This window comes from Camellia sinensis, chromosome 8 (genome assembly GCF_055761805.1).
Source record: "Camellia sinensis isolate YWXY chromosome 8, ASM5576180v1, whole genome shotgun sequence".
NCBI lineage: Eukaryota > Viridiplantae > Streptophyta > Magnoliopsida > Ericales > Theaceae > Camellia > Camellia sinensis.
In genome coordinates this window covers 8921148-8935177 of record NC_138968.1, presented here as the reverse complement: position 1 = coordinate 8935177, position 14030 = coordinate 8921148, and the positions used below count along the sequence as shown (strand labels likewise).

The 14030-nt window shown below is 33.9% G+C and overlaps 1 protein-coding gene across 6 annotated transcripts; it reads left to right on the top strand.

Annotated features, from left to right (window-relative positions):
• The first annotated feature begins 3351 nt into the window (after nt 1-3351).
• On the top strand, nt 3352-6178 carry LOC114307268 (uncharacterized). 6 transcript variants are annotated; one of them, XM_028252673.2, is made up of 7 exons: nt 3352-3522; nt 3618-3750; nt 4049-4085; nt 5007-5080; nt 5174-5267; nt 5436-5518; nt 5851-6178. In XM_028252673.2, exons 2-7 carry the CDS (start codon nt 3679-3681, stop codon nt 6025-6027), a joined length of 537 nt encoding a protein of 178 aa, XP_028108474.1. In that variant the 5' UTR covers nt 3352-3522; nt 3618-3678; the 3' UTR covers nt 6028-6178. The 6 variants fall into 6 exon arrangements, with proteins under 6 accessions (XP_028108474.1, XP_028108469.1, XP_028108486.1 ...); XM_028252668.2 differs by having other exon boundaries at nt 3386-3522; nt 3596-3750; XM_028252685.2 differs by having other exon boundaries at nt 3386-3522; nt 3596-3750; nt 5007-5102; nt 5211-5267.
• Nucleotides 6179-14030: the final 7852 nt, after the last annotated feature.

Below are 14030 nucleotides of genomic sequence, written 5' to 3'. Positions count from 1 at the left end.
AATACATGTGGCCTTTTTCCGATTTCAGGCGACACATAGTGTAGCAATACTGGATATCGGCAAGAGTAACCCTAGCATTCTCTTGTTTGGCTAAGGCTATTATACCATTAATAACTCGGTAAGAGTTGATGGCAAGCTGCATTGGGTTCAATTTATAGTAATGAAGGATTTCTCAGAAAAAATGTGTCAAGTGGAAACCTAAGTCCACACTCGATAAAGGCCACTACTGGGAAAGGCATGAGGTTCACATCGGGCATAATGGAATCTTTCTCCCCTGCCAACCTGAGGTGGACGTCGGCAGGGATGGAAAACTCCCGCCTAAAGTATTCTAACTTGGTCGGGGTGTCTACCCTATGCTTCCACATACCCATGGTGTCGGCCTAAGGAGAAGGTGTAGGATTTCGGAAGGAAGTGTTTTGTGACAGTTTTTTAAGGACCTCAACTAAAACCTAATTGTGAGTTGGGGTAAGAATTTGTGGGGATCTTAAGGGGAATGTGTTTCAGTTTTTCCTAAAAATTTGTGGGTTCTACAAGCAAATCCCAATCCTAGATCCACGGAAACGAAGATTAAAGGCACGAATTTGGAGAAGACACAGAAAACAAGAACGTGTTTTAGAATCAAAAACAGTGACGAACTATCAAGAACACTGTGACAAAGTGTGCACAAGGATGCGAGGCCAAGAACAGTGGCGAAAGTGAACAAATTTGTGAGTAGTGTGTGAATATTCGAGAAAGGATTGGGCAAAAACAGAATCACGAAGCAAACATACTCAAACACGTGATGCAAATCAAGGTACAGATTAAAAATAATCGAAGACATAAGCAAGTTTGTAAAAAACAACAGAGTTCGCAGTGAAATCAAGAACTGAAAACCATGAGGAATAATGGCTTACCAGAGAAAGTGAGGCCGGTGTGAGGATCGCCGAAGTCAGACGATGGTTACAAAAGCGACGGAGCAGTGAAAATCATGCCGAAGGAGGTGAACAGAGCAAGTTGCAGAGCTAGAAAAGCTTGAACAAAGACAGATTAGAGAGAGAGACAAAAAGTTAGATACTTCAGAAATGATGATGCAAAAAGTGAAGAGACGGAGAGAGAGAATTGATTTTGATCAAAACGCGGAGAATGGCGGCAAAATACCATCAATGTGTCTAGGGCGACGTGCTTGTCAAACGGCGCACCCAGACACAAGACGACTTACAGGCGCATATCGAGTACGATCCAGTGAGGGGAAGACGCGTAGCAAAAATGGTTGATTTATTTTGCGTGACAGCTCATACGCGTGATAAAACTCTTGGAGTTCTTGGTTTAATGAAGCAATGACCTCGGCTGGTAGAAGGATCTCGGCTAAATAAACTCGAATAAAACTAGGTTATTGGTTCTAAAAGCCTTGATGAGACAGACTACAGGACCTGGTCGTGTGAAGCCGATGTATTATGACCTCAGTAAATGGATGATATAGCAAGATAGCCGACATGCTATACGATATGACGATATAGGTTCCATCACCTTAGGATGCCGAGGTAATAGAATTTAGAGGGCAGTTGTGGGGATATATTTTCTGAGTACCAACACGTGGCCAAGGTGACGTCGACGTGTCAACCGGGGTACCACGTGTCCTAGTCGTGATACCGAGGTGATCTCAGCTAGGCCGAGGTTATCTCTGAAGATATCGGAGTCCGGGATAAACGGATAAGGGACAAAAGTCCTAGAATGAGGAAGGACCTCAGCCTAGATAAGGATAAAACTCTTAGGAAGTTTATCTTTATCTATTGGAGAGTCCAAGATAAGCACTGAGCTGAAGTTCATTGAAGCTAGGCTTCTATTGGGACTAGGATTGAGTCGGCTATAAAAGAGGGGCACCCCTAATAGGTCGAATGTACGCAATTTATATTCTAAATAGTGGGTTAAGCACTTTGGTTATCTTTGGGAGATATTTAACTAACTTGATCGTCAGAGTGCTCCCGGGTGGACGAACCACCACCAAAATCTCTTCTTTCTGTTACAGGTCATTCAGGTGCCATCTATTCTGCCAATATTCTCCAGTTGAATACTGAGCTGGCAATGTGGTCAGAAATTCACTCACACACTTATTATGCACATGCACTCTTATTTCTATGAAAGTGATGGGGTCTCTAGAATTCGGGACATATGGAGAAGATCATGTTGTCACCACTTGAATCCGAGACGTAACTTGAAGTTATGTTATTAAGGTTGTGGGTAAATTATGTAAGAAAGATTAATCTTCCTTACTATACAAATCTTAATCGTCTGATCCCTTCTTCTTTTTTTTCCAAGTGTGCATTAAATTGTTGAATTTGTTCACCCATTGTTGAACTTTGTTGGTCATGTCTTTTCTTTTTCTTTTTACTTCTTTTATTTTAAATTTGTTCTTATTGGTGATCACACAAAAAGTAAATTCTTGGTAGGTCATATTGTACAATGTTTATTGACCAATTTATCCAATTAATTGAAGAAGCGAATAGATTGGCCAATTGATTACATGTGGCTAAGCCATCCGATTAATTACACAATTGATTGGAGTGACCAATTCTTCAAATTGATTGAGCAATCAATTTTTTTTTTGTGAAATTTTAAAAGTGCAATGAATTGGCCAATTGATTAGATACAGCCAATCCCATTCAATCAATTGACTAATCGATTGGTTGTGGCCAATCAAATGGTTATTTGATTCTAATGCCCATTGTTATTTTGCTTAGGATGTGGCCAATCAATTGTGTTATTGATTATTATGCTCATTTTGTGTACGATGGGGCTGCTTATATTATTTCTTCGTTTCTGGAAGGCTATTTGTGGGTTTAAGTTCTACTTTTTAATTCTTAATTTTGATTATGTGTGAATATACATCTGTAAGTTATTACAGTCAGTAATAGATATAGATATATGTCACACTTAATGGTTGGTCACTTTTTGTTGCTCATGGTTGTAGCAAGCAGAATATTGTTTGGTTCATCTGTCTCATTTATATTTAGGTAAATTATAAACACACTTTCGACATTTACTTAAATTACTGTTCTTATAGTTTTAAAAATTACATTATACCTCTTAAAATTTTTAATTTCATAATAAATAGGTCTTTTTATTAATAAATTATCAAGTTAATTTACAATTTTTTCATAATGTTAAAATTTTATTTCAATTAATAATTTAAATAATTTTATTATTATATAGATGAACAGTTAGAAATTTCACTTTTTTAATTAATTCTGTTAAATAAAAAATTCTGACAGGGAGGTATTTATAATTTTCTAAATCACATGAGAAAATTCATATTTTAAACAAATCTAAATGAGTGTTTTATTTTAAATAATTGGGCTTGTTGGGCTACCATTTGCGAAATTGGGCTTGTTGAGTTTGAAATCCCAGGCCCACATCTACTTCTGCAGTGGTTTACGGTTTTTCGGAATACCCTCTCGGCGATTCGATTTTGCAAATCGGTCTCTTCGAATTCCTTCTTCCAGCTTTGTCTGAAGCTACGAGTCACGCCTTCAGTCTCCATCTCAGGTGTCTCTCTCTCTCTCTCTCTCCCTCTCTCTCTCTCTCTCTCTCCTTGAAAACCTACTAATTCTAGCCCTAGTTTGAGTGATCGTTGTTTGCAGAATTGTGATAAACAAAGGAATAGTTGGTTGGTTGTGATTTCAATGTTAAACAGAGTCTATTATGTTCACCAATAGTCGGAGGCAAGAAGAGCGTACTGGAAAATATGGAACTCCAAGGCTTCAATATCTTCAGGTCCATTACTTCACACACTTAGACCCAGATTGGTATCACATGAATTCTCTCCTTTTATTGTTTATGTTAGTGCCCTATCAATTTTCAGTGTTTTCCCAAAAACCAATTATTCAAGTAATAGTTTTGAATGTTGCTTCTTCAAATCAATTATAAAAAAAAATTGAATTCAAACTCGGATTTTATTGCAGAAACAAATAAGTTAGAAATTAGTGTTAGTAAGGATGGAACAGTTACATGCATGACTAGTGAAGTATTTTATGTATGTGGGTGTTGATTAAATTTCACCTTTTGGTTTCAGGAATTAGTGTCTCAGTTTCAGAATGCGACTAGTGAAGGTATGATGTGTCAACATTGTTGTATAATTGTATTTCTGTGATTTTTCCTCTTTTTGAAATTTAACTTAATGCAGAATCTTGAAATTAGCTATGCCTTTCTTAAACAAAGAAAAGTTGATAAGGTTGCAATTTAGTTACTTTGGATTTAGTGGCAAGTCTTGAGTCCACCTCACCTCTTCCCAATCACTAGAAATGCTCTGAGTAATAACTCAGCATTAGGGATTGTTAAACATAAGGGGTCCATTTTGTTTAGCATAAGAAGGTAGTTTGGGTTTTGATTACCAAGTGTGGTAGTATACTGAGGTGGATGTGTGGAAAAATTAGGAGAGGGAGTTCGGTATGAATGAATTCATGAGATGGTAGAGGTAGCACCTTAAATGAGGATAAATTGATTAAAATGGTTTGGTTGTGTGCTATGAAGACTAGTAAGTGCCCCAGTTAGGAAGGGTGACACTATCTGCGTTGAGGGTAATGTTAGGAAACAAGGGAGACCAAGCTTAACTTGGGCTTACAGAAAGACATGCTATAGCTTTAGTTTAACTGAAATTCTGACCCTTAATTGAGCGGAATGAAAAAATAGAGGTCCTGGGGACATGCTTGCTTTTGAACACATTACCTAAGGTGAAATGAATTTCCAGATTTTCTCATCCTGCTTGATACTTTTTTTTAGAGTGACATCTGAGGGTATTACATACCTCATTTCAAATTATATGATGATAAAAGGTTCAGGATCAGTTCTGGTGGAAAAGTTCCATGAATTAGTAATTCATGTCACTCAGTTCATGTAGTTGTAGAAATGCCTGGTTGAATATTTAAGTGAATGAAGTCAATGGCAGTGTTCCAATTTCTTTTACTTATTCTTGCTTTCGATAAACCTCAACCATTACCATTAACATGAATGATTGATACTTGTGTTTGCAGAATCAAAAGAGAGGATTGTTGCTAATTTAGCGAACTTCGCTTATGATCCTTACAATTATACCTTCTTGCGTCAGGTTCAGTGTCCTCGACTGAATGGTGAACAACTTGTAATTTATTTCCTGAGCTTATCTTATCACATAATAACTTCTATTTGTGATTTTAAACAGCTCAACATTTTGGAACTTTTCCTTGATTGCATAACAGAACCAAATGAGAAGCTTGTAGAATTTGGTGTTGGAGGGATCTGCAATTCTTGTGTTGGTAGCCAAAAGATCTAAACCTTTTGCTAGATACTTCTATATTAACTCAAAACATTCCAATTTTCTTGCTCATGTTCTTCAACTTCTTTCAAAGTAATGAGTGCTATTAGGGGTGTGTGTGTGCACGCGCGCACGTAATGGTGTCTAACTTATTGAATTCTCTCTGCAGATCCAGCAAATGCTGCCATTGTCACCCAGTGTGGTGGGATTCCTCTTATCATTCAATGTTTATCAAGTCCTGTTAGAAACACTGTAAGGCGTAAATCTTTTTCATGGGTTAGAATACATCATTTCAATTGTCATTGCTTCTTCACTTCTTCAAGTTGGGTTCCATCATAGATTGGAAGGAACTCTGAATTAGATACTCAACCACCATGATTTCATAATTCGAAGGAAAACAAAATAATTTGCATTTTGTTTGTAGATTTTGCTCATTCAAGTTTGTGGTGTGTATTAGATAACAACATATTTGAGACAGGTTTTTTTGCTTTGTAGCTAGTAATAAAATTATGTTTCTAATTTATATATATGGTGTAGAATCATATTCATGTATGTTTCTAATTCAAGTAAATTACGATTTGTAGGTAAATTATGCTGTCGGGGCTCTGTATTATCTGTGTAATGCTTCTAACAAGGAAGAGATATTGAAACCAGAGGTGGTGGATGTCATGAGAAGGTATGCGGCAGCTGGTGCAGTTAGTGTAAGCTTCAGTAATCTAGCTCAAGCATTTCTAGATAAGCACGTTGATGAACACGAGTGACAGATAAATTCTACTTTATGGTACCGATTCATTCATATTTGATATAATTTGTGTCACATTAATATCATAATTGACTTCTTTGTTGTTTTAAACACCTTGTAAATATTTACTTGCCTTTGTTAATAGTTATTACCTCTGTTTTCATAGGGAATTACTAGTATTGTACTTTTGTAGTGGTTACGAATTAGGTTGTCGTCCACTGAACTGCCCTTTACAGTTCTTTTCTGTTAATTATTTCAACTTGAGGTTTAGAAAAATCCCGTGATTAAGTCTTTTCTAGGTTGCTTAATCTACTGGATTACCTACTAAGGTAATGAAATTATGATGATAAGAATAATGCGCTAATGACTATCTACTAACTTACTATAATGTGAATGGATTTGATGTTGGAATCAGCTTGTATAATCTACTGGATTGCCTACTAAGGTAATGAAATTATGATGATAAGAATAATGGACTAATGACTATCTACTAACTCGGAATATAATGTGAATGGATTTGATGTTGGAATCAGCTTGTAAACCCATCAAGGATGGATGTAGGGCGTGCAGGCAGCGGCGGTTGCACTCCCAAAACTTTAAAAATTTATATATATGATACTAATAATTAGTAAGATAATTTCAAATTAGAATGTTTTGCACTCCCAAAATTTCAGTAGTTTGCACCCTATAAATTATTTACGTTACAAAATTTTAAAAATAATTTTTAAATTGAGTTTTATCAAATATTGATATATTCTATTTGTTATCTGTATTATTTATTATATTTCTATATTTTTTAAAGTTACTTGTATTTTTTTTTTATCGGTTTCTATTTATTAGTATTCTTATTTTTTGTTCATATGTCATCTATGTTTTTTCTTATTGTTTTATAAATCACACATTTTAATTTGATTATGCATCTTATTTTACACTCATATTTGTTTGTTCATTCTCTCATCTTATTTTGCACTCGTTCTTGTTTGTTCATTCTCTAGAAATAAGAATATTGTCTATTTCAATATGACATTTTTAAAACAAGTTAATAAATTTTAATACCACTTATTGAAATGGATTATCATTATACTCATAAAAACATACATTTTCAATTATATTTTTTTTTCCCAAAATTAAACTGCATAATAAGATGGAAGATGATCTTATAGCAAGTTATCTGATCATATTTATTAAGAAAGATATTAATTAAAGTTTTTATGTGGAGTTTATTATAGATGTTTTTATATATAATAGAAACAGTAGCGATTACAACATTTTTAAATAGTTAACTTTACTAGACAGAGACATAATAATAGTTAATATTTTGTCAAGTTAATGTTTACAAGAAATATATCCAATTATATTTTTGTTTTCAATTATGTTGACAAAGAATATCCAATTAATAGTAATATTATTATTTTATTTTATTTTGTATTGTATTGGTATAAATCAAAATTTAAAATTTTGTTATAATTTTTTTCGATGAAAAGTTATAGTATTTTTGCCTTGCCAAAACTCAAATCCTAAATTCGTCTCTAAAACATTGAATTTGGATGAGAGAGAAAGAGAGAGAGAGGGACCGGAAGTATTTAGAAGATTCGAAGATGAGTACTACACAATAAATACTTATGAATCACGGTTATGCTTGTCCCAGCAGTGCTACATATACCAATTAATATACATATTAGCGTACTAACTAGTGTTATGCCATTATTACTGATCTCACCTATTATACAAATTACAAATATCTAAAATTTTTAAAATTATGCCAAATTATTTGTTAGTATACTAATTAATACATTAATTAATACATACAGCATTATTCTGCTTGTCCTGTAGTTGATCGTGTCTTTTTACTACTCCATTTATACAGAATGGCATAAGAATTAGCAGTGGAGTCTCTGACAAAGCAGATATGTACATTTTATTTGTCAAATTTTATTAATGCCAATTTAAAAAGGACATGCTAAATCCATTGTTCTTGTGAGTTGTGAATGCTTTATGAAAACAAAATTAACTACTTCATACAAGCAAAATTACAATGCCAAGCGAAGAGGTGTTTGATGGCTAAACTTTTTCTGTCAAAACCCAAAACAGTAAAGGTTTGATCTGTTACTTCTGGTAAAAGAAGATGGATTATGTAAGGGACATGGCCTAGAAAATGAAAGGTTGTTAGTTTGTTGTATGCCTCAAAATTGTACAATTTCACATACGCTGATTTCAAATATACTTAATTGGCACCAAGTTATTTTAAACTATGGAAAGTGATGGATCACTAATTGTAAAGTACGAGTGGAATTGGTATCTAGTAATTGGAATCAACTTACAAAGACATTTTTCTCTTCTTTTTGCCAGTACTCTGCTAAAAAAAACAGTCGGCTAGATGGCAACAAGTAGCACTCCATGCATCCAATTGATTAAAAAAAATTGTTCCATAGCCCAAATCATGTGTCAGTAGGAGATGTGGGTATTTTGATTTGAGTTAAGACTCAAACAGTGTGTAACTACATATACACTTCCAGGATTGCAAATCGACAATTCTAACATATTATGTATTCTTTTCTCTCTAATCGCTCTCTAGAAAACACAAGAGTGCATGAAGTGAGTTCTTGGATTGTGGAGTTAAAAACATTGTTCAATAATTGTAACAATATTCTACTACTAGAGTAAGATTTACAAACTGATATTTTAAACAGAATTTACTTACAAAATAATATGGCCCTTTATGTTCCTTTCATTTCCGACTAAAACATTCCTTGTTATGACTTATAATATGAATCATCATTCTTATTGAGCTTTTGTATGAAAACTCTATTTGTACTCTTTTTTTTTTTTTTTTTTCTTTCTTTCTCTCTCTTTTGGCAAAACATCAGTTCGATTCTGGTTAGATCAGTCCACCATGTCCCAAAATATTGAGACGTAAGAGAATATAACATCAACCTCTAATTGACAATAATTATGACAAAGTTCCTTTACAAGAGGAATCGTTTTACTGTGAGCCAAAAAAAGAAAAGAAGAAAGTGTAGAACTATAATTGTATATGAAGTAGGCAAAATCTACATTAAAATAGTACTCCAGCATCAGTTTAATCTGCTTCCCTTTTTTTTGGCAACAATTTGTACTTAATTTGTAAGGCGTACCTAAAGAGACTTTTACATAAACTAATTTGAGAGAGAATCGGTTTATCAAGCAAACTTGCGTTGCTTAATATGGGCTAGGTCCAAACCATGGGCTAACATGAGCCTTATAGAATCCAGTTCAAATATAAGACATGAGATTCCATTTACAAACTCATAAATGAAAAGTTAAACAAGTAATGTGGAACAAATGCAAAAACTGGTATACAATAAGAACTTGCCTCAACAACGTGTGTTGGTACTTACTGCAAAACCAACAAAAGCTACACAGCTCAGCTCAAGCCCAAAATATTTGCTTAGCTCTAATAGTTTGCTCAAAATTTGTTTTCTTCCTTCTTTTCCATCCTTTTGGGTAGATAGGGCTTTCATGAATTTGGGTCACCTTGAGCATTCACAATCAGTAGTTCATTTCTTTGCACATTGTAGAGAGAACTAATCCACTGCTGAAAAAAAAAACAAAACAAAAAAAAAAGAAAAGAAAAAAAACAGTGCCACTTGACCTCTGTTATACATATTCATGTTTGGTGAAGTAGTTTTTTTTTTTTTTTTCAATCTCTTTTCATGGTAATTGTGACTTTCAAAGGTTAAACATGACTAAGATCGATAAGGTATGAAAATAAAAAAGAATAAACACACAAGAATTGTAAATTATGTGCATACACAAAGAACACAATCATTACCTTCATGGTTGTTACAATTTCACAATGATAAAAAATGTTACACAAGGTATCCAAAAAATAGTCATTCACCCTCAACTATATATATATATACATAGAAATTATGACAACAATTCACAGGTACAAAAATACAAAACAAAAATGCGCCGGACCCTCAGTAAACCCCACCCCCACCGACCCCCCAGTGCCACGTGACACTGCAGGATTGGAAGAAAAGAAAAAAAAAAAAAAAACAGAAAACTGGCCAATGGAGGCCCGCCACGTCACCGGGGGTCGACCCCCACTGGGGGTGTGTAGCAGCGTTGAACACAAAATTACCCTTACTGCAAATTCGGGTTGGGAGAAAGCACCCCCCACCTTCGGACACTCTCCGTCAATTTACCTCAAAGTTGGATCCACAATCAAAAGATTAACGTCTAGAACTTGTCAGGATTTACATTACCCAACAAGATAGACATGATGATAGTATTAACCAAGGAGGTTGCAATAGGTTGGAAGACTTCTAAAAAATGTTTATCCCAGACATCGACTCAACTAATCATGATAAGTAATAAGCAAAACCAAATATTTATCCCGAACACTGACTCAATTAATCATGATTAAAAAAAATTGGGGTATTTTTTTTAAAGTCCCTGATATTATGATTTTATAGTATAAAGGACATCAAATATTTTCATGATGTCTAAGGTCCCTCAACAACAATCCAGAGAAAATTGATCCAGAGAAAATTCAAGTCAGAGAAAATTGGTCCAGAAAAATTTTGAATTTCTCTGACCTCCTTAGCCTTTCATGGACACTGCCAGAGAAATTTCCTTAGCCTTTCATGGACTCCAGAGAAAATTCAAATTTCTCTGCCGTGGGTTCGATCCTCCACTAGCAGCATCCTGGTTATATGATTATGAATTACAAATTCTTCAATTCTGCCAAAAGATTTCGTTAATGTTACTGGATGTGTGGAACCTAAGGAAAATTTCTTTAATGTTAAACATGCCAAAAGATACATGCTTGAAACCAGAGAAATTCTCTGGATCAACCCAGAGAGTTGAACCCAGAGATGTTGCCTTCCATATTATATACCTTTGACTCTAACAACCAAACAATGCATAAAGCTGAGAATTTAATTGCCTGAGCTAGAGCTAGATGAAACGAGAGTGAGCCAAGCAAGAAGAAAACGAAGCAGCATTAGAGTTCGCATCTTCTCTCTTCTTCACATCTTTCGGGGTTCAAGACTGTACTGGTGGTTGTTGGTGTAAAAAAAAAAAAAAAAAAAGAGATACACACACAGCAACACACAAGCTCTCTCACTCTTTCGGTGATGGTCTCGTCCTCCGCCGACTTCTTCTTGCAGATCATGCAAATGCCGTCTTCATCGCAGGGGAGGTTGCTAGAGTGCGCCTTTGAAGAAGGAAAGGCAGGCCGGGTTCCGACGATCATCTCAGCTCTCCATGATCGATCTGTATTTCAGAAACAGAGTAATGATGATTGCGTTTCCGATCACGAACAGTGAACTCTATGTGTGTGCGTGTTTGATCGTGGTGATGAGTGAGAGTAGAGAAAATGAAGGGGGCTGAATTTCTCTGTGATAGATGGGAGGGACCTTAGACATCAAAAAATAATATCGTGGATCTCTTCCATTACGAAAAGTGGGGGAAGGACCCTAGACCAATTTTCCCAAAAAAATTCCCTATGAAACACCAAAAAAAAAAAAAAAAAAATCCCTATCAAAGACATAAAAATCAAAATCAAAATTTAAAATAAATAAATAAACCCACCAAACCAAAAATGTTTATCCCGGACATTGACCCAATTAATCATGATAAGCAAGTCTATTAAGAGGCCGTTTGGAAAGATTTTTTTTTGTACGTGAAGTCGTTGAGTGATTTTTTTTTCTTTACTTTTTTAACTATTGACAAACAAACTTTTTGACTATTTAATCAAAAAGTTAGAAAATGCTATAGGCCCTAACATTTTTACCAAATATTTGATCACATGAGTGTGCTATACTCATGTGAGATATTTGATCAAATATTTTATAAAAATGTTGGTATCCCTAATATTATTCGAAAAAGTTAGCTTTTTAAGAACATCTTAAACAATTCCTATGAACACCACTCGATATGAAAGTTAGCACATACATGAACTTTAGAGGTCTTTTTGGCTATAGAGTAATAAAAAAAAAATTTAGGCTTATTGTAAAATTTTACCTTTGCGGTCCGTCTGATTATGTAAAATCCGAAAACTTAAATCTTTTTAAAAAAAATCATCAAAGACCAAAAAAAATAAAAACCACCAAAAATTTTTATCCCGAACACTGACTCAATTAATCATGATAAACAGGTCTATTAAGAGGCCGTTTGCGAGGATTTTTTTATTTTTCTTTTGTAAGTAGAGTCGTGGAGAGATTTTCTTTGACTTTTCCAACTATTGACAAACAAGTTTTTGACTATTTAATCAAAAAGTTAGAAAATGTAAATGTTATAGGCCTTAATATTTTTATTAAATATTTGATCAAATGTCTCACACTACACTCATTTGAGACATTTGATCAAATATTTAATAGAAATATTGGCACCCCTAACATTACTCGAAAATGTTAATTTTTTTTAGAATATTCTAAATAATTCCTATAAACACCACTTGAGATGAAAGTTAGTGAATACATGAACTTTAGAGGTCTTTTCAGCTATAGAGTAGTAATAATATTTTTTTAAGTTTATTTTTATCTTTAAAAAACTTTTTTCAATTTTAAGTTAAAATAATATACTTTTTAGTTCAATCCAAAGTCTTTTTTTTTTTATTTATTTAAATCAAAGATAAGCCAATTTTTATAAGTTTAGTGACCTTTTTTTTTATTTTTTCAAGGTTATTTGGTCTAGATGGACATAAAAAATAAAATAAAATAAAATAAATTGACATAAGTTTTATAATAATAAAAAAACCACCAAAAACAAAAAAAAGCCTAAAAAAATAAAAATAAAAAGAGACAGATTATGAGATTGTGGGATTTACTCCCAGGTCCCATCTGGACCTAGGGGTGCTGGCTGTGACTTAATCACAGCAGCAATCTGCTGTGGTTTTGTGGAGGATTTTTTCGAGTCTTTTTTGATGATCTGAACCGTTCATATTGTAGGGTTTGTTAAATAGGTCATCCATGCAAAAAATCAAATTAATTGGAAATCTATAACTTTATAACAAGAGTACATTTGTTTTCAAAAATACAAACGGTTCACATTATCTCGATAATTTTTGTAAAACAATTTGAATCTAATCATAGGGTTACAGATTTCTGATTTAACTTGAATTTTTTGCATGAATGATATACTCGACGAACCCTACAATATGAACGGTTCGAATCATTGAAAAAAATTCGGAAAAAGATCCCACGGGCTCACAGCAGATCCTCACAGCAGTAGCCCCAGGTTCATCTAACTATTATTCTTATTAAAAACACCGCTTTAGAGTTCAATGCCAATGGAAACATGAGTTCCAAATTGAATTTGCATGTACTTTTGAAGGCCCAACTCAAATAAAGAGATTGATATAATTATGTTAAAATTGTAAAATTTATTGTATTTTTTCTAAATGTTAAGGGAGATGACTACAATTTATCCAAAATATATTTACTTGTTTTGATTACCTTCCCCAGTCTGCATACCTCTTGGCCGCCCAAAAATAGAAAATAGAAAACACACAAAGCTCTCTTGGTAAGGAAGTTGCTGAATGAATGGGGGGATATAAAATTGAAAGTTCAGTTAGCATTGATTAGTACTTGAGGTAGAAATATGGGGGAAAGTGTTCATGCAACAAAACTTTGAATTGCCTAACCTTTCACATCTCCCACCATCTACTCTACCAACCCACCTTTGCCTATGTGTGTATTCGAGGCATCTTCTTACTTCCCATCACCTCATTGTGTGAATACCCAAAAAAAAATAATAATAATAATTAAAGAAACCAAGGATGATATTCAAGTTCTTATACATTTCAATATTACGACAGAAATTGGACAAACCCTTTCAAAATATTATGTCAACGGTTTTGCTTCAAATATATATATTTTTTTACAGTGAAAATGACCTCTCTTCTTCTCACAGCCTAATTTTGAGTGCAACGCCAACCTCCATGCATTTTAAGGTGCGATCATTTGTTTGATAAAATAATAAGAGGTGTATCTTTTGTAAGCTCATTGGCTAAAATTGTTGTGTGACATGACT

Coding starts and splice junctions, on each gene's coding strand:
- LOC114307268 (XM_028252673.2), top strand. CDS start 3,679: ATGTTCACCAATAGTCGGAGGCAAGAAGAGCGTACTGGAAAATATGGA. Junction 3,751..4,048: donor CAAGGCTTCAATATCTTCAG/GTCCATTACTTC, acceptor TTTTGGTTTCAG/GAATTAGTGTCTCAGTTTCA. Junction 5,081..5,173: donor ATTATACCTTCTTGCGTCAG/GTTCAGTGTCCT, acceptor GATTTTAAACAG/CTCAACATTTTGGAACTTTT.